Genomic DNA, 17,427 nt, shown 5'->3' on the forward strand with positions numbered 1-17,427 from the left:
CACTCTCGCCCCCGACCCCGCCCACTCCCGTCCCCGCCCACTCTCCGCTTCTCCCGCCCCTCAGGCCCCGCCCTCACCCCTCCGCTCACGTCCGGTGGCGTCACGCGGCGAGTAGCCAATGGGAGTGGAGAACGCGATGGGCGGGGCGGTGGCTGCAGCCAGCCGGATGTTGGCGAAGGGGCGGGGCCGCTGGGGGGGATCCCAGTCTGATCCCAGTCCGCTCCCAGTTTGCCGTGGGGTGCTCCCAGTCCAATCCCAGTCTGGTGAGGAGCCCCACACGGGTGTTTCCCCCTCCCGAGCCCTTTGCCCATCCCCATTGGGAACCAAAACCCCGTTACCCCCCGCAGCAGCTTCATTAATCAATCCCAGGTTCATTAATCCCAGCTTTGTTAATTAATCCCAGGTTTGTTAATTAGTCCCGAGTTCGTTAATCCTGGCCAGGCCCTTGCCCGGGCCCAGCTCAGCCTCACCTTCCCCCAAACTATTAATTTTTTTTAGTGGCTCCCTTTTCCAGCATTTCCTCTAAAAACCTCCCCCCACCCCGATCCTGGCAGGAACACGGAAACGGCCAAAAACCGCCGGCGATCCCGGCTCCTCGCTTCAGGGCGGATAAATCCCACTTTGGCTGATTTATTCCCAAAAACTCCAGGTCGGTTGGTGTCTCCTTGGGGGAGGAATTAAATTTTCCCCTCGGACGTCGCTGCAGATCCCGGTGGAGGATCCGGCACGTCACACCGATGCCGTCAGCATCCGGACATCCAGGTGCCTGGAAGACCGTCGTGTGGTCGTGCCGGGATGCAGCGGGAACCGCCAGGGGGACGTCGGCTCCGGAAAGAGCCGGAAAACTCCCCCCGGCTCCGCCGTTCCCGCGGGCAGGGCAGGCCGGACAGGGTCTGTGTCGGCAGAGCCAGGCGGGTTTTTTGGGAACGCCAGTCCTGGCGGCTCCGATGGCGGGAAAGAGGTTCCGGGTTGGGGTGGGGATGGGGGGGAGCATCTGCACAGATCTGTCCCTCCACAGAGCATCCCGTGAGCATCCTCTGAGCATCCCGTGAGTATCCCAGGAGCACCAAGTGAGCATCCCCTAGGCATCCAGCAAGCATCCTGCGAGCATCCCGTGAGCATCCTGCAAGCATTCCCTGAGCATCCCGCAAGTATCCCCTAAGCATCCCACGAGCATCCTGCGAGGATCCCCTGAGCATCCCCTGAGCATCCCCTGAGCATCCTGCAAGCATCCCGTGAGCATCCCACAAGCATCCCCTGAGCATCCTGCAAGCATCCCGTGAGCATCCCACAAGCATCCCGTGAGCATCCCATGAGCATCCCACAAGCATCCCCTGTGCATCCTGTGAGCATCCCATGAGCATCCCACAAGCATCCCGCAAGCATCCCCTAAGCATCCCATGAGCATCCTGCAAGGATCCTGCGAGGATCCCCTGAGCATCCTATGAGCATCCCGGTCCCTGGCAGCGTCTCCCTGCCAGCAGCAACCCCCCATCCTGCTACTTTCAGGGTTCTCCATGGGGATTTTGGGAGTGATCCCGCTGCACGTGGCATTTTGGGGCGGGTCAGAGGGGGATCCTGGCTCCCGGCTGGACCGGGGGGACTCCAAACCGCTCCCCCCAAGGACCTGTTACAGGACCCCCCCTCCCCTCGTCTTTCCCTCCTTAATTTCAACAACAGTTAAAAAAACAAAACAAACAAAAAAAAAACCACAACACCCCAATTTACCATTTTTTCTCCCCAGATTTTCCCAGGCAGAAGCGGCGCAGGGTTTTCTCAGTTATAACTCAACCAACTGCCCCAAAAATGGGGAAATCTCATCTTTAGTGGAGATTTGACAGTTTCCCGCAGGATTTGGGGGGTTTCCAGGCCTGGACCACTGCCCAGCATCCCCAATTTTTCCCCCTTTCTGCAGTATCTGGGCAGAAAAAAAATCTATTTAAAGCCATTAGTGATGATTTTTTACCTTTTTCCCAGGAATTACAAGTGAGGACAGAGACAGCTTTTCACTCCACGACGTTCCCAGCCCAGTGGAGCGATGTGGCCGATGCTTTTCTGTAAAATAAAACAAAACCAAAAAAGCAAAAAATCCCACCAAATTATTAACCCGCCGGCGGGATTGCTCATTCTGCTGCCGCAGGGAGCCAATTCCCAAACCCCAGGTGGGAGCAGGAGGGGGTAGGGGGTAAACCCCCAATTTGGGGGTCATTATATCCCTAATTCTGGGGTAATTATCCCCAAATTCCGGGGCCGTCCCCCAATTCTGGGGTCATTAAATCTCTAATTCAGGAGTAATTAACCCCAAATTCTGGGGTCAGGATCCCGAATTCTGGAATAATTAAATCCCTAATTCTGGGGTAATTAGTCCCAAATTCTGGGGTCATCATCCCCCAGTTCTGGCAAAATTAAACCCCCAATCCTGGGGTAATTAGCCCCAAATTCTGGGGCCATCCCCCAATTCTGAGGCCATTAAATCCCTAATTTTGGGGCCATGACCCCATTTCTGGAGTAATTAAATCCCTAATTCTGGGGTCATTAATTCTCTAGTTTGGGGCTCAGGATCCCCCAATTCTGCAGCAATTAGCCCCAAATTCTGGGGCCACGATCCCCCAATTCTGGGGTAATTAAACCCCCTTTTTTGGAATAATTAAATCCCTAATTCTGGGGTAATTAATCTGAAATTCTGGGGTCGATAAACCCCCAATTCTGAGGTCATGATCCCCCAATTCTTGGGTAATTAGCCACAAATCCTGGGGTGAAGACCCCCCCACTTCTGGAGCCATTAAACCCCCAGTTCTGGGGTATCTTTATTTTGGGGGAGCTATCCTAATTTGGGGGGGGGGCTATCTTTATTTGGGGTGAACTTTCCTCATTTTGGGGGTTCTATCCCTATTTTGGGGCATCTATCCTTATTTGGAGGGGGCTATCCCTAATTTTGGGGGGGGTCTATCCTTATTTTAGGGGGCTGAATTTAGGGGGGGGTGTCCCCAAACATCCCGCATGACCCCTCGGTGCTGCCAGGGGCTGCTTGTCCATTGTCTTCCTGGAGGAGTTCCTCTGCGGGGGGGTATTGTGGGGTGAAAGTGGAGGAATTTGGGGGAAGAGGAGGAATTTGGGGTGAAAGTGGAGGAATTGGGGGTAAAAGAGGAGGAAATTGGGATAAAAGAAATTTGGGGTGAAAGGAAGAAATTGGGGTGAAAAAGGAGGAAATTGGGTCAAAAGAAGAGGAAATTGGGGTGAAAGAGGAGGAATTTGGGAGAAGAGGAGGAATTTGGGGTGAAAGAGGAGGAATTTGGGGTGAAAGAAGAAGAAATTGGGATAAAAGAAGAGGAATTTGGGGGAAAGAGTAGGAATTTGGGGTGAAAGGAAGAAAATGCAGTAAAAGTGGAAGAAATTGGGGGAAGAGGAAGAAGTTGGGGTAAAAGAGGAGGAATTTGGGGTGAAAGTGGAAGAAATTGGGGTGAAAGAGGAGAATTTGGGGTGAAAGTAGAGGAATTTGGGGTAAAAGGAAGATATTGGGATGAAAGAGGAGGAAGTTGGGGTAAAAGAGGAAATTGTGGTGAAAGAGGAGGCATTTGGGGGGAAGAGGAGGAAATTGGGGTAAAAGGAAGAATTGGGGGGGAAGAGGAGGAATCTGGGGTGAAAGAGGAGGAATTTGTTTCAATTTGGCCTTTTCAGCGACGCTGCAGTGTGGCAGTGCCCTCCCCCAACCAAAACTCCTGGCATCGGGCTTCCCTCTCATAAATAAATGGGGAAATCGGGTCAGTTTCCTGCTTATTCACCAAAAATAATAATTCAACAGTTTTGAAGCAGAAACGAGGCTGGAATTTCAGCAAAGCCCCCTCAGCCCTGGCAGATCTGAAAGCCACGGTGTTTGCCAAAAACTCCTCGTTCTCGTTCCCTGCTCGCAGCCAGGTCCATTTGGCAGCACCGGCATGATCCGGCCTTTCCCGGTGGATCCCGGGGGTCGGGAAATCCGAGGGGGGAACCCGTGGCCTTGTCCCGCACCCGATGCTTGGGAGCTGCTTTGGGTCCGATCTGCAGAGATTTGGGGATGCTGAGGGCTGGGGGGTGCAGCGGGTCCTGAATGGAGCTGAACGGGGCACTGGGGATAATGGAGGTGCTGGGGATGCTGGGGGCACTGGGGATACTGGGGGCACTGGGAGGTACTGGGGATACTGGGGGTGCTGGAGATACTGGGGGGTACTGGGGATACTGGGGGGTGCTGGAGATACTGGGGGGTACTGGGGGCACTGGGAGGTACTGGGGATACTGGGGGTGCTGGAGATACTGGGGGGTACTGGGGATACTGGGGGGTGCTGGAGATACTGGGGGGTGCTGGGGGCACTGGGAGGTACTGGGGATACTGGGGGTGCTGGAGATACTGGGGGGTACTGGGGATACTGGGGGGTGCTGGAGATACTGGGGGGTACTGGGGATACTGGGAGCACTGGGGATATTGGGGGCACTGCAGATAACTGGGGGCACTGGGGATACTGGGAGCACTGCAGATAACTGGAGATACTGGGGGCACTGGGAATACTGGGAGCACTGGAGATACGGGGGGGTACTGGGGATACTGGGAGCACTGGGGATACTGGGAGCACTGGGGGTACTGGGGATACTGGGGGCGCTGGGGATAACTGGGGGGACTGGGGATACTGGGGCCACTGCAGATAACTGGGAATACTGGGAGCACTGGAGATACGGGGGGGTACTGGGGATACTGGGAGCACTGGGGATATTGGGAGTGCTGGGGATACTGGGAGTGCTGGGGATACTGGGGGGCACTGGGGATATTGGGGGCACTGGGGATAACTGGGGAGGGGGCCGCGGCCGTGGGTCAGACCCCCGGGACACGCCCCCCTCCCGCCCCGCCGGCTCCACCCCGACGCCCCGCCCCTTTTCACAGCGGGAGGGGGGGAGCGGGGCGTGTCCCCCGCAGCAAGGCCCCGCCCCCCCCCCGCCCGCGCGGCGCCTGGAACGTTTGCGAAGTAAACACCGCCGGGCCCCGCCCCCTCCGCCTCGCACCGCCCAACCCAATCCCCGCACCGCGACTCCACCCCCCCACCCGCCCTCCCCACCCAATCCCCGCCCGCCGGCCGTTTCAAGGCCTCCCCCCGCCCCCCCCCCCGCTTCTCCGCCATCCAGAAAAACCATCACAAAGCGCTGGACGGCGAAGCCCCGCCCCTTTCCCTCCCCGCCCCGCCCCCTCCCGGCCGGCCCCACCGGCGGCGGAGGGGGGGGGCCTCGAAACCGCCGCGGCCCCGTTTCCTCCGGCGGGAGAGTGCGGGGCGGCGCGGCCCCCCCCCCCCCCGGTGCGGGGTCTCCCCCCCCGGGGGCTCAACGGCGGCAGGTACCGGGGGGGGAAGGGAAAAGAGGGGGGTCCCCAGCCCCCCCCCCCCCCCGGGACCTGCCAGGGGATGGAGCGGGGACAGCGACCTGGGGGTGACGCGGGGACACGGGGGGGGGGGTGGTCCCGGGGGGGGGGGGCCAGCGGGACCGGTGGCCGCGGCCCGGTTCAAGTAATCCAGGATAGGCTGTTCCAGCCCGGCCTGTTCCCGGTTACTTGTCCCGGGAGGCGGTCGGTGACGACACCGGGACCGGGACGCGGGGGGGGGGGGGGGGGGACGGACGTGGGGACCCGGGGGGGGCGGGGGGCAGCCCTGGGGGACAGTGGCCATGCTGGGGGTGGGGGGGGTGGGGGGGGTGCAGAGCCCCGTCCCTCAGCCCCCCCCCCAGTGTCCCTTGTGTGTGTCCCACCCCCTTGTCGTCCCCCCCCCCCCCGTGTGTGTGTGTCCCTCGCCCCCAGCCGTGCGGAGAAGGGATGGGATGGGGGGGGGGGGGGGGGAGCGGGGACACCCCCCCCCATGTCCCTGTCATCACCCCCCCCGGTGGGGTGCGGGGTCCTCGGGGAGTCACGTGGCTGCCGGGGGGGGGGGCTGGGGGGGTGACACACACCCCCCACCCCCCCAGCGCCAAGATGGGCCAGGAGTGGGGCTGACACCCCCCCCCAGCAGCACCCAGGGGTGCGACCACCCCCCCATATCCCCCCCCCCGGGTGCTAAGGGGGGGGGGGCCCGCCCTCCTGTTTACACCCCCTCCTCGGTGGCCCCTGCTCGACCCGAGGGCTGCAAGAAAGTGCCCCCCCCCCCAACAACCCCAGTGTGTGAACCCCACACACACATTCGGGGGGGTCCTGGGTGCAGCCCACCCCCCCAGCCATCACACCCCTTTTCTCTGTTCCCCCCCACCATGTTTTTGGCCCCTTTGTACCAATTTGCTATTAAAAACCAGCAGAAAAGTGGCGGCTCCTGTGGGGGTGTCGGGAGGGGGTGGGGGGGGCCTCAGGGATGTTGGGGAGCAGTTCCTTGGGGGGGGGGATAGGGCACCCCCTGCCCCGGGGGTTTGGAGTGGGGCTCCCCACCCCATTCCCACCCCACAAAGCACCCTGGGCTGGTTCCTCCACAGCTTTATTCTGCCTCGTCCCCCCCCCAAAATGCTGGGGGGGGCTCATGCCTCCCCCTCCCAGTGGGCTCAGGGGGGGGCAGGGTACACCCGCCCCCCCCAACCCTTCCTCCACCCCTGGGGCTTCCAGTGAGGGCCCAATCCTGCCCCAGGGGTGTGGGGCTGAGTTTGCTATGGGGCCAATTCTGCCCCAGGGGTGTAGGGCTGAGCTCACTGTGGGGCCAATCCTGCCCCAGGGGCGTGGGGCTGAGCTCACTGTGGGGCTGAACTCACTGTGGGGCTGGATCCTGCCCCAGGGGCATGGGGCTGAGCTCGCTGTGGGACTGATCGTGCCCTGAGGTGTGGGGCTGAGTTCGCTGTGGGGCTGGATCCTGCCTCAGAGGTGTGGAGCTGAGCTCGCTGTGGGGCTGAGCTCGCTGTGGGGCCAATCCTGCCCCAGGGAGACAGGGCTGAGTTTGCTGTGGGGCTGGATCCTGCCCCAAGGATGCGGGGCTGAACTTGCTGTGGGGCCAAGCTCGCTATGGGGCCGTGCCCCCCCTCCGAAACTCTACCCCTCCTGGGCGGGGGTCTCCTCGCCGCAGCGGAAGCGCAGGAAGTCCCGCACGGCCAGTGCCCCCCGCGCCCCCAGGAACTGCCCCACGGTGAGAGCAGGCTCCAGCAGGAAACTCTGCGCCAACAGCCGCGTCTCTGCCTCCCCCTGGGGTTCGTCCTGGGGGGTCCCCACAGCGGTGGGTGCCATCCCCACCACGTGCTGGGCCACTTTCCGTCCCACCTCCTCCAGGACCGTCACCGAGGGACGCGGTTCCGTCACCCGACAGGCCACCAACGCCCCGTACGTCCCCATGGCTACTGGTGCCCGCGCCGGCAGCCACCCGTGGGCATAAGCGGCGATGTAACCATCCTCCTCCGGCACCCTCAGCCAAGCAGCGCGGCGCAGGGTCAGGTTTTCACCTAATTTCCCTAAAAAATGGGGCCAGGGTTGGCAGGATACGGCCCTTTGGCTGGGGCGGGGGGGCGCCGAGCCCGGCCCCCCCATCTCCCTCTTCCCAAACCCCTTCCCGAGCCACGTCCTTGTCCCCAAGGAAAGGATGTGGTTCCAGTCACCCCCCAGGGGTTTTGTCACCCCCTCAGGGGTTTCTGCCCCCCCCCCAGGGGGTTTTGTCCTCCCCCCCAAGGTGGTTTTTTGGGGGCCCCCCCCCAGCACTCACCTATAGCCAGTGCGAGGTGGTCGCTGAGCAGAGCCCCCCCAGACTCCGTCCGCAGCTGGGCCAGTTCATCCGGCTGCAGCAAGTGCTGGGAGAGAGGGAAAAGGGGGGGTTGAGGGATTATCTTTTGGGGAGGGGGGGGTCATCTGGGTTGCGCCACCCCCCCGTTATCGTGTTCCCTCTCCCCCTTACCTTACTGCAGGAGGCAGGCGGCGCGGCGGCGGCGCGGCAGTGGGCCATGGTGCCCAGCGCCACTTGCTCCACCAACCGCTGGAATTTGGCGTTTCTGGCTACAAAATCCGTCTCACAGTTCACCTGCAGGGAGCCACGGGGTGGGGGGTGGGGGTCCGTGTGGGTGTGTCCCCCCCCCTCGCCACCACCTCGGCGTGTCACCCACCTCCACCATGACGGCTGCCGTCCCTTCCCGCAGCAACCCCACCAGCCCCTCGGGCGTCCGGCGGCCCCCCACTTCGGTGGCTTTGCTCCAGCCCTGCCGCTGCGCCTGCTCCTCCAGCCAGGCCTCTGCCTGTGGGGGGGGGGGACGGGACCGGGGGGGGGTGTCACACACACCGCGGGGGGGGGGACACAATAGTGGTGTCCCCTCACCGCGGTGGCGCAGACCCTAACCGCTGCGGCCGCCCCTGAGGGTTCAGCTGCCCCACGGGACCCTCCTGGCCCCCCCCAGGTCTGTGTTCTGTGTTGTTGTCTCCCCCCCCCCCCGGCACCGCCCCAAGTCCCCCCTCTGCTCCCCCCCATTTCTCCCCCCCCCCAGTTTCCTCCTCCACATCCCCCATCCTTGTCCCCTCCTGCCTCCCCCCAGTGTGACACCCCCCCGTAGATCCCATCCCTCCTCCAAGTCCCCCCCACTTCCCCGGCTCACACACCCCCCCCCCCCCAAGTTCCATCCCTTCCTTCCCCCCCTCCGGGGCGGTGTGTGTGTCCCTCCCCCCCCTCCAACCGGTTGCTCCCCGGGTCCCCGCCGTCCCCCCCCTTTTCCCCCCCACCCAAGGTCGTCCATCGCCTGCCCCCCCCCGGCCCACCTGCCCCAGGTCCCCCCCGCAGCGCTTCAGGGCCTCCCGGCACTGCAGGAAGGGCAGCCCCGTTCGCCGCCGCAACTGCAGAAGCGCTTCCTTATCCGCCGCCAGCACCGGGGGGGGGGCGCGGAAAAACCGGACCGGAGGGACCTACGGGAGGAGGAGCGGGGGGGGGGAGCGTGAGTCCGTACCGGGACACATCCCCACACATACTCCCCACCGTGGAAGGGACCGGGGAGACCGAGGGGGGGGACCCCGGGAAGGTGGCGGAGGGGCCCCGGTTGAGTGGGAAGAGGGCCCGGTAGGGGGGGTCCCGGTGCGGGGAGAGGAGCCCCGAGGGGGGGGCCCGAAGGTGGGAGAAGGATCCTGGGGGGGGGTCCCGGTGCAGGGGAAGGGGACCCGGTAGGACCCCGGTTTGGGGGGGGGGGGGGAATCCCGCCGCTCACCCGGGCCGTCCCGCACACCGCGCTCAGCGCCGCCCGCTGCATCCCGGCTCCTGCCCGCGGCGCGCGTCGATGACGTCAGGGCGCCCCCCCTCGGAGGGGGACCGGGCTCCAGAGCGCATGCGCCTGCAGCAATCCCGGCAGCGGATTGGCCGAATGCTGCGGGGGGGGGGAAATGGGTGCGAGGAACGTCACTCCGAGCGCGACGGAGCTGTGTCATTGGCTGGGGAGGGGGCGGTGCCCCCCGGGTCCTATCGCCCCGCCCCCGGCCCTATAGAGCCCCCCAGACCCTCACAGAGCCCCCCCCAGCCTTGACCAGCCCCCTCCCAGGGCCCCCCAGACCCTTACAGAGCCCCCCAACCCTGAACAGACCCCCCCAGAAACCCCCCAGCCTTGACAAGACCCTCACAGACCCCCCCCAACCCTGACCAGTCCCTCCTCAGAGAGCCCCCCAGACCCTGACCAGTCCCCCCCCCAAACCCTCAGAGCTCCCCCAGCCTTAACCAGACCCACCCTAGACCCTTACAGATCCCCCCCAACCTTGACCAGACCCCCCCAGACCCCTATAGAGCCCCCCCAGACCCCTCCTAGGGCCCTCATACAGCCCCCCAGACCCTTACAGAGCCCCCCCCAACCCTCACAGAGCCCCCCCCAGCCTTGACCAGCCCCCTCCCAGGGCCCTCATGGAACCCCCAGACCCTAACAGAGCCCCCCCAGCCTTGGCCTGGCCCCCCCCAGCCCCTCAACCTGGCTCCCCCCCATCCCAACACCCCCCCGACCCCCCCAAATCAGACACAGCCAGATGAGCCGAGGCCCCTGACACCCATTTAATCCCCCCTCAAGGCACCCCCAGATCAGGCACAACCCCCTCCCCGAACAACACCCAGCTGGGGTGTCTGTGTCCCCCCACCTTCCTCTATAGGGTCATCGCCCCTGCGGGTCACCCTATAGATCTCGATTTCTTCTTCCGCTTCCCGCCGCAACAGCTGGATCCGAAAATACGGAGGTAACATCTGTCGGAAAAACCGGCGGGCGCCGGCGTCCCCTCCCCGCATTTTGGCGCAGAGGAGGGCGAAGGAGCGGGGGCCGCAGAGGTGTCGCAGGGTCCCCAGGAGGGGGGGGAAGGAGGGGGGGTGGTACACGATGTCGGATCCCAAAATCACCTCGTATTCCGGACGGAAGGAGCCTTCATCCTGGCCCCACAGCAGAGCTCGTACCCGCGGCCGACCCCCCTCCACCGGGAAGTTCAGCCGGACGTTTTCCCGGATTTGGTCTAATGCCGCCGGTTGGTCCGTGATGGTGACATCCCCTCCTAAAATGGGGGGGGGGGGCTCAGAAGGGGGGGGCCACCCCCTTAATCCCCCCCAGACCCCCCTAAACCCCCCCCCCCCCAAGATCCCAGTAACCACCATAGCTGCTCGCACCAGTGAGCTGTGCCGCCTTTCCAGTTCCATACTGGACAGGGAAATAGAGAAAGGAGTTTGAAGGGGGGGTCGGTGCCCCCCCCCCCCATCCCCATGGGTGCCCCCCCAGCACGCACCCAGCAAGGCGGCGAGGATGCCAACGATGCCAGTGCCGGCACCCAACTCGATCACCGTCCGGCCCCGAAAATCGAAGCGCTGCTCCTCCAGATACCGGCACAGGGACAGGGCCTGGGCGGGGGGGATGCAGGTGGAGGGGGGGCGGCGTGGGGGGCCCCCCCAACCCATCCCTGGCATTGGGGTGGCTGCTCAGCCTGGAGACACCCCCCCCTCCTGCCAGGTGGGCATCGTGTCCCGTCCCCCCCCTCCATTGCCTGGTGATCCCTGGGGCTCCCCCCACCTCCCCTATGCCCCCCCATCCCCCCGTGTCCCCCGCCATCACCCAGTGCTCCCAGTGTGGCCCCCCGGGAGATCCCCCCCCATCCTCCAGGGACCCCCCCAAGTGCCCCCCCCAGACATTTCCCCCCGCCCCAGGTTCCCAGAGACCCCCCCCTCACTATTTTCCCCCCCACCATCACCCAGCGCTCCCGGTACCCCCCCCCCCGTGCCCTCGGTGCCTCCCCCGGTACTCTCGGTTTCCCCCCCCCCGGTACGCACCGCCTCCCAGACGGAGGCGGCCGGTCCCAGCCGCGGCCCGTGGTGCTGGGCGATGCGGAGGACGCGCCCGCAGAGCCGGTACCGCCGCTCCACCGGGAAGGCGTCGGCGAAAAGCTCGGGGTCGCGGGGGAACACGGACCGCAGCGCCGCTGCCGCTTCCTCTTCCGCTTCCTCTTCCGCTTCCTCTTCCGTCCCTTCTCCGGTTCCGGTCCCCGCCGCCGCCACCTCCCACCGAACCCCGGCCCCCACGTGGCAGCCGGGCGCGGCCATCTTGGCGGAAGGGCGGGAGGGGAGGGGTCGAGCCGCGCCCCCCCCGCTCGGGATTGGTCAGAGCGGGTGACGCCCCGCCCACCCTCTAGGGGGGAGGCGGGGTCTGGAGCTCCGCCCACTGCTTCATCCCGTGGCGGGGTCCCCGGGCGGGTCCCCAGTGTCCCCCGTCCCATCCCCAGTGTCCCCCGACCCCTCCCCAGTGTCCCCCAACCCCTCCCCAGTGTCCCCTGCCCCATCCCAGTGTCCCCTGCCCCTCCCCAGTGTCCCCAATCCCAGTGTCCCCTGGCCTAGCCCCACTGTCCCCCATCCCATCCCAGTGTCCCCTGCCCCTCCCCAGTGTCCCCCAACCCCTCCCCAGTGTCCCCTGCCCCATCCCAGTGTCCCCTGCCCCTCCCCAGTGTCCCCCAACCCCTCCCCAGTGTCCCCTGCCCCTCCCCAGTGTCCCCAATCCCAGTGTCCCCTGGCCTAGCCCCACTGTCCCCCATCCCATCCCAGTGTCCCCTGTCCCTCCCCAGTGTCCCCCAACCCCTCCCCAGTGTCCCCCATCCCCTCCCCAGTGTCCCCTGCCCCATCCCAGTGTCCCCAGGCCAGTCCTGGTCCCACCCCACCATTCCCAGCCCCTTTTCCTGCCCCGTCCCTGTCCCTTCCCAGTTCTGTCCTTGGTGTCACCCTGCTCCCAGCCAGCCCAGTCCCATCCCCAACCCCACCCCAGTTGGAGCCCACCGGTCCCCGTCCTGGGGTCTGGTGCCATCCTCCGTCTCCTCCTGCTCCTGTCCCTGTCCTGTCACCACCAGTGCCACCACAGCCCTGGCCCCTGGGAAGGGCCTGGAGCCCAGCCCTGGTGTCCCCAACCCCAGTGTCCCTGGTGGCCTTGGTCATGGTGTCCCCAGCCATGGCGTCCCCAGCCCCAGCATCCCTGGTGGCCTTGGTCATGGTGTCCCCAGCCCCGGTGTCCCCAGCCCCGGTGTCCCCAGTCCCAGTGTCCCCAACCCTGGTGTCCCTGACCCAGGTGCCTTTGACCCCAATGTCCCTGACCCCAATGCCTCTGCTCATGATGTCACTGGTCATGGTGGCCTTGGCCATGGTGTCCCTGGCCCCATGTCCTTTACCCAGTTGTCCTCCGCTCTGGTGTCCCTGGTGCCGGTGTCCCTGCTTACTCCAGTGTCCCTGTCCCCAATGTCACTGGTCATGGTGGCTTTGGCCATGGTGTCCCTGGCCCTGCTGACCCTGCTCACCCTGGTGTCCCTGGCCCCAATCTCACTGGTCATGATGGCTTTGGCCATAGTGGCCCTGACCCCAGTGTCCCTGCTCACCTTGGTGTCCCTGTCCCTGATGTCTCTGTCCTCGGTGGCCTTGGCCATGGTGTCCCTGGCCCTGCTGACCCTGCTCACCTCAGTGTCCCTGTCCCCAGTGCCACTGGTCATGATGGCTTTGGCCATGGTGGCCTTGACCCCAGTGTCCCTGCTCACCTCGCTGTCCCTGTCCCTGATGTCTCTGTCCTCAGTGTCCTTGGTCATGGTGGCCTTGGCCATGGTGTCCCTGACCCTGTTGTCCCTGCTCACTTTGGTGTCCCTGATGTCTCTGTCCTCGGTGGCCTTGGCCATGGTGTCCCTGCTCACCTTGGTGTCCCTGTCCCTAATGTCCCTGGTCATGGTGGCCTTGGCCATGATGTCCCTGTCCCTGATCACCGTGGCCCTCATCATGGTGGCCTTGGCCCTGGTGTCCCTGTCCCTGCTGTCCCTGCTCGCCCCAGTGTCCCTGTCCCTGACCATGATGTCCCTGACCATGACGTCCCTGCTCACCCCGGTGTCCCTGTCCCCCCGTCCCCACCATCCTGTCCCCAGCCAGGGTCTCCCAGCACCGGCAGAACCCCCGGCCATGGCGGGGGGACACGACACATGGGGCCAATTGTCCCCCCCCCTGGTGCCAACCCCCCCGCCGCCGGCACAGCCCCATTCCCGGTGCCGCGTGAGCCGGGATAACCCGGATAAACAGTAACCGTGTGTGTGTGTGACCCCCCGGGGGGGTCTCGTGGGGCTAATGAACAACCTGCCCCGGGCCACCCCCCCGGGACCCCCCCGGGCACCTGCGTCACCGCCGCGCGTCACCGGGTTAATGCTTGTGGCCGCGGCGGGGGGCCGGTGTCCCCGGGGGGTCTGGGGGGGGTTTCAGGGCACCCTGGAGGGGGGGTAGAATGGGAGGGGGGGGGCAGAATGGGGAAGGGGGGGGGCTCGATCCTTGTGTCCCCCCCTCCCCGGCACAGCCCTGTGACTTCCCACCCTGAGTCACCCGCGGACGCTGTTCCTGGAAGGACGGATGGACGGGACGGACGGGACGGACGGACAGATCCAGCCCCAAGTTGCTCAACCCCCTCCCTGGCTCCCCCGGCCCCCCCCCCCCCCCCCGGGCTTTCTCAGAAATCGCCCCCGGCTTCGCCGCAGCCCAAATTCCCCAACCACCCCCGTGCCGGGAAGGGCCCAGTGCTGGGGGGCTGGGGTGTACTGGAGGCACTGGGAGGGACTGGGAGGGACTGAGGGGGGGCTGGGGGAGCAACTGGGGGCACTGGGTCAACGCCAGGTCCCTGGGGCACTGGGCAGCACTGGGGGGGGCTGGGGGCGCTGGGACAGTGTGAGGTCCCTGGGGTACTGGGCAGGACTGGGCGGCACTGGTGGGAACTGGGGGACACTGGAGGTCACTTAGGCAGCATGAGGTCCCAGGGTACTGGGGGTACTGGGGGGTACTGGGAGGGACTGGGGGGAGCTGGGGACACTGGGAGGACTGGGGGGCACTGGGACAGCGTGAGGTCCCTGGGGTACTGGGCAGCACTGGGTGGCACTGGGGAACACTGGAGAGCACTGGGAGACACTAGAGGTCACTCAGCATGAGGTCCCAGGGTACTGGGGGGGGGCGCTGGTGGTACTGGGAGGCACTGGGGGGGGGGGGCTGAGGGAGCTGGGGGGACTGGGGGCACTGGGTCAATGCCAGGTCCCTGGGGCACTGGGAGGGACTGGGGTGACTGGGGCTCACTGGGACAGTGTGAGGTCCCTGGGGGTACTGAGCAGCACTGGGAGACACTGGAGGACACTCAGGCAGCATGAGGTCCCAGGGTACTGGGGGGGGGGCACTGGGGCTACTGGGGGGCACTGGGACAGTGCGAGGTTCCAGGGTACTGGGGGGGTACTGGGGGCACCGGATTAACATGAGGACCCTGGGGCACTGGGCAGCACTAGGGGGGACTGGGGCAGCTTGTGAGGTTCCTGGGATACTGGGGGGGGCACTGGGGGAGACTGGGAGGGGGCACTGGGACAGTGGCAGGTGCCCGGGGCACTGGGGGAGACTGGGGGGCACTGGGGCTGTGTGAGGTCCCTGGGGTATTTGGGACGCTGAGGGGGGTGCTCCAGGGCAGTGCCAGATCCCTGGGATACTGGGAGGCACTGGGCCTGAGACTGGGAAGGGCTGGGGAGCACTGGGGGGGGGGGCGGTGGGGTGGAGACTGGGGGCACTGGGAGGCACTGGAGTGGTTACTGGGGGTCGCTGGCCTGGAGGGGGGAGGCCCTGGGACAGAATGGGAAGGGGCGAGGAGCACTGGCCAAACTGGGAGTCCCTGGGAAGGCGCGGGGGGGGGCGGTGCTTGCCCAAGCCCCGCCCACGCCGGCGGCAGGTGCGTCGGTGACGCCACTCGGCGGCGCCGCGCGGTGACGTCTATAACCGCCGCCGCGCCCACGGGGGCCGCCATGGAGGAGGCGGCCGTGCCGGTCCCGCCGCTGCCGCAGAAGCGGTTTTACCGGCAGCGGGCACACGCCAACCCGCTGGCCGACCACACGCTGCGCTAGTGAGTGCGGCCGGGCCCCGCGAACCCCCTTCCCCGGGAACCCCACCGGGGCCCGGCCTTTGACACACCCCCCCCCCCTTTCCCCTCACGGCCGGGCCCGGGGGAACCGGGAATCCCCCTCACGCCCCCCCCCCCACCCCGGCAATCCCCTTCTACGAGCGGGTCTGTCCCCCCCTATCCTCCTCATGGCCCTGTACGGGACCGCCGGGAACCGGGGGACCGCCGGGAACCGGGGGACCCCCCCCCCCCGGTGCCCTCCCCCCGTGACGCGGGTCCCGCAGCCCCGCCAGGCCGCAGGACATGGACTGGGCTCCGCTCTTCCCGGCTTTCTTCCCTCCCGCCGTCCCCCCCGACCAGCCACCCCCACGCGTGGAGTTCGCCGACGTGGGCTGCGGTTACGGGGGGCTGCTGGGTGAGCAGGGGCGAGGGACTGGGGGGACTGGGCGAGTGGGGTTGGGGAGCACTGGGGGGGGTTATGGCAACAGTGGGGGGCTGGGGGTGCATGGAGGGGGACACTGGGGGAGGTCCTGGGGGGGCTGTGGTGATGGCAGGGGTTGGGGGGGGCATTGGGAGGGACTGGGCAGACTGGGTGAGTGGGGGTGGGGGGTGCTGAGCTGGAAACTGGGCGAGGGGGGAGGCTGCGGTGACAGCAGGGGCACTGGGGAGGCACCAAGGGGCACTGGGAGGGACGGTGGTGGTGCTGGGGGGTCCCCACTGACCCCCCCTTCCCCCCCGCAGTGGAGCTATCCCCCCTCTTCCCCCACACGCTGATGCTGGGGCTGGAGCTGCGGGTGAAGGTGGCCGCCTTCGCCGGGGAACGGATCCGGGCGCTGCGGGCGGCCCAGCCCGGGTGCTTTGGCAACGTCGCCTGCCTGCGCGCCAACGCCATGAAACACCTCCCCCACTTCTTCCGCAAGGCTCAGGTGGGGATTCCCCCCCCTCCACGACCGCCTCTCGGACCCCCCAAACCACCCCCCCACCCAAGTACCACCCTCCCCATCCCACCTTTTCTCCCTCCCCAGCACCAAGTGCAGGTGGGAAGAGGGGGGGGAGTCGGTGCCAAGCAGGGTGCTGACCCCCCCCCCAATTTTCTGTGCCTCCCCCCAGCTCAGCAAGATGTTCTTTCTCTTCCCTGACCCCCACTTCAAACGGACGAAGCACAAGTGGCGAATCATCAGCCCCACGTTGCTGGATGAGTACGGTTACGTCCTGCGCCCTGGGGTGAGTGCCCCGGCCCCCACCCCATGTCCCCAACCCCCCCAGTGTCCCCCACTCCCCCCCAGTACCCCCCCTTCTCTTCCCCCTGTTCACCTCAACTTCTCTTCCCTGGGGACACACCGGGAAGCACTGGATTCCCCAGAGATCACAGAGAGGCAGGATTGGGGGGGGGATCCAGCCCTGCTGGGGGGGTTGTGGGGGGGTCTTGGGGACGCCCCCCTCCCTTGGTGACACTGGGGTTGTCCCCAGGGGCTGGTGTACACAGTGACGGACGTGGCGGAGGTCCACGAGTGGATGGTGAAGCATTTCGGGGAGCACCCGCTCTTCGAGGAGGTGCCGCTGGCTCAGCTGGTGAGCAGGGTGGGGGGGGTGTGGGGGGGCACTGGGAGCTCACTGGGAGCTTACTGGGAGCTCACTGGGTGTCCCCCCCCCAGGACACAGACCCCATCGTGGCCCGGCTGGGCACCTCCACCGAGGAGGGCCGGAAGGTGCAGCGTGGCGGCCGCCAGATCTTCCCGGCCGTTTTCCGACGCCTCCAGGATCCGGCGCCGGGGGGGGATGCCTGAGGGGACACGAGTGGGACAGGTCTCAGCTGACACCCCCTCCCACCACCCCCCCAGCCCCCCAAATTTGGAATAAAGCCACCAGCCTGTCCCCAAGTCTGGTCCCCTCCTGGCTGCGCCATCACTGTTGCCCCCCCCCCCCCCGTCCCTGTTCCCCCCCCCCCCCAAGGATGTCGGGAATTGCCCCCTGGGGTAATTTGCGGGGGGGGGGGGGGGGGGCGGGTACGGCGGTTCCTGCCTCAGTTTCTCCAGGGTGTGATTGCAGCCTGGGGGGGGCAGTTCCTGCCTCAGTTTCTCCAGGGTGTGATTGCAGCCT

The 17,427-nt window shown here is 66.0% G+C and overlaps 3 protein-coding genes and 1 long non-coding RNA gene across 5 annotated transcripts; 2 read left to right on the top strand and 2 right to left on the bottom strand.

Annotated features, from left to right (window-relative positions):
* The first annotated feature begins 25 nt into the window (after nucleotides 1–25).
* LOC142040968 (uncharacterized) lies at nucleotides 26–3,748 on the top strand. Its single transcript, XR_012653339.1, has 3 exons — nucleotides 26–263; nucleotides 650–762; nucleotides 1,019–3,748. It is a non-coding gene; the product is annotated as an uncharacterized LOC142040968 (long non-coding RNA).
* Nucleotides 3,749–6,462: 2,714 nt separating this feature from the next.
* TSFM (Ts translation elongation factor, mitochondrial) lies at nucleotides 6,463–9,282 on the bottom strand. 2 transcript variants are annotated; one of them, XR_012653386.1, is made up of 7 exons: nucleotides 9,154–9,282; nucleotides 8,714–8,857; nucleotides 8,071–8,199; nucleotides 7,866–7,988; nucleotides 7,677–7,761; nucleotides 6,742–7,428; nucleotides 6,463–6,681 (listed from the first exon to the last, which is right to left on the bottom strand). XR_012653386.1 is itself a non-coding variant. In XM_075049900.1 (6 exons), exons 1-6 carry the CDS (start codon nucleotides 9,193–9,195, stop codon nucleotides 7,016–7,018), a joined length of 936 nt encoding a protein of 311 aa, XP_074906001.1. In that variant the 5' UTR covers nucleotides 9,196–9,282; the 3' UTR covers nucleotides 6,463–7,015. The 2 variants fall into 2 exon arrangements, 1 of the variants encoding a protein (XP_074906001.1); XM_075049900.1 differs by having other exon boundaries at nucleotides 6,463–7,428.
* A 687-nt stretch (nucleotides 9,283–9,969) lies between these two features.
* EEF1AKMT3 (EEF1A lysine methyltransferase 3) lies at nucleotides 9,970–11,607 on the bottom strand. Its single transcript, XM_075049901.1, has 3 exons — nucleotides 11,229–11,607; nucleotides 10,691–10,802; nucleotides 9,970–10,462 (listed from the first exon to the last, which is right to left on the bottom strand). Exons 1-3 carry the CDS (start codon nucleotides 11,496–11,498, stop codon nucleotides 10,005–10,007), a joined length of 840 nt encoding a protein of 279 aa, XP_074906002.1. The 5' UTR covers nucleotides 11,499–11,607; the 3' UTR covers nucleotides 9,970–10,004.
* Nucleotides 11,608–15,165: 3,558 nt separating this feature from the next.
* Nucleotides 15,166–17,202, top strand: METTL1 (methyltransferase 1, tRNA methylguanosine). Its single transcript, XM_075049903.1, has 6 exons — nucleotides 15,166–15,330; nucleotides 15,612–15,742; nucleotides 16,069–16,253; nucleotides 16,438–16,551; nucleotides 16,798–16,899; nucleotides 16,983–17,202. The coding sequence occupies exons 1-6, from the start codon at nucleotides 15,233–15,235 to the stop codon at nucleotides 17,112–17,114; spliced, it is 762 nt and encodes a 253-aa protein (XP_074906004.1). The 5' UTR covers nucleotides 15,166–15,232; the 3' UTR covers nucleotides 17,115–17,202.
* The last annotated feature ends 225 nt before the right edge of the window (nucleotides 17,203–17,427 follow it).

Source organism: Buteo buteo, chromosome 17, assembly GCF_964188355.1.
Source record: "Buteo buteo chromosome 17, bButBut1.hap1.1, whole genome shotgun sequence".
In the NCBI taxonomy this organism is placed as follows: domain Eukaryota; kingdom Metazoa; phylum Chordata; class Aves; order Accipitriformes; family Accipitridae; genus Buteo; species Buteo buteo.

What these genes read in the sequence shown, in the direction of transcription:
- EEF1AKMT3 (XM_075049901.1), bottom strand. Translation starts at nt 11,498, where the DNA reads ATGGCCGCGCCCGGCTGCCACGTGGGGGCCGGGGTTCGGTGGGAGGTG. An exon ending in CCGCCTCCGTCTGGGAGGCG is followed by an intron (nt 10,803 to 11,228) that starts GTGCGTACCGGG and finishes CCCCCCGCCCAG; the next exon opens with GCCCTGTCCCTGTGCCGGTA. An exon ending in CATCCTCGCCGCCTTGCTGG is followed by an intron (nt 10,463 to 10,690) that starts GTGCGTGCTGGG and finishes CCCCCATTTTAG; the next exon opens with GAGGGGATGTCACCATCACG.
- TSFM (XM_075049900.1), bottom strand. Translation starts at nt 9,195, where the DNA reads ATGCAGCGGGCGGCGCTGAGCGCGGTGTGCGGGACGGCCCGG. An exon ending in CGCCTGCCTCCTGCAGTAAG is followed by an intron (nt 7,762 to 7,865) that starts GTAAGGGGGAGA and finishes CCTCTCTCCCAG; the next exon opens with CACTTGCTGCAGCCGGATGA. An exon ending in CCACCTCGCACTGGCTATAG is followed by an intron (nt 7,429 to 7,676) that starts GTGAGTGCTGGG and finishes CCCATTTTTTAG; the next exon opens with GGAAATTAGGTGAAAACCTG.
- METTL1 (XM_075049903.1), top strand. Translation starts at nt 15,233, where the DNA reads ATGGAGGAGGCGGCCGTGCCGGTCCCGCCGCTGCCGCAGAAGCGGTTT. An exon ending in GCCGACCACACGCTGCGCTA is followed by an intron (nt 15,331 to 15,611) that starts GTGAGTGCGGCC and finishes CGGGTCCCGCAG; the next exon opens with CCCCGCCAGGCCGCAGGACA. An exon ending in AGGTGCCGCTGGCTCAGCTG is followed by an intron (nt 16,900 to 16,982) that starts GTGAGCAGGGTG and finishes TCCCCCCCCCAG; the next exon opens with GACACAGACCCCATCGTGGC.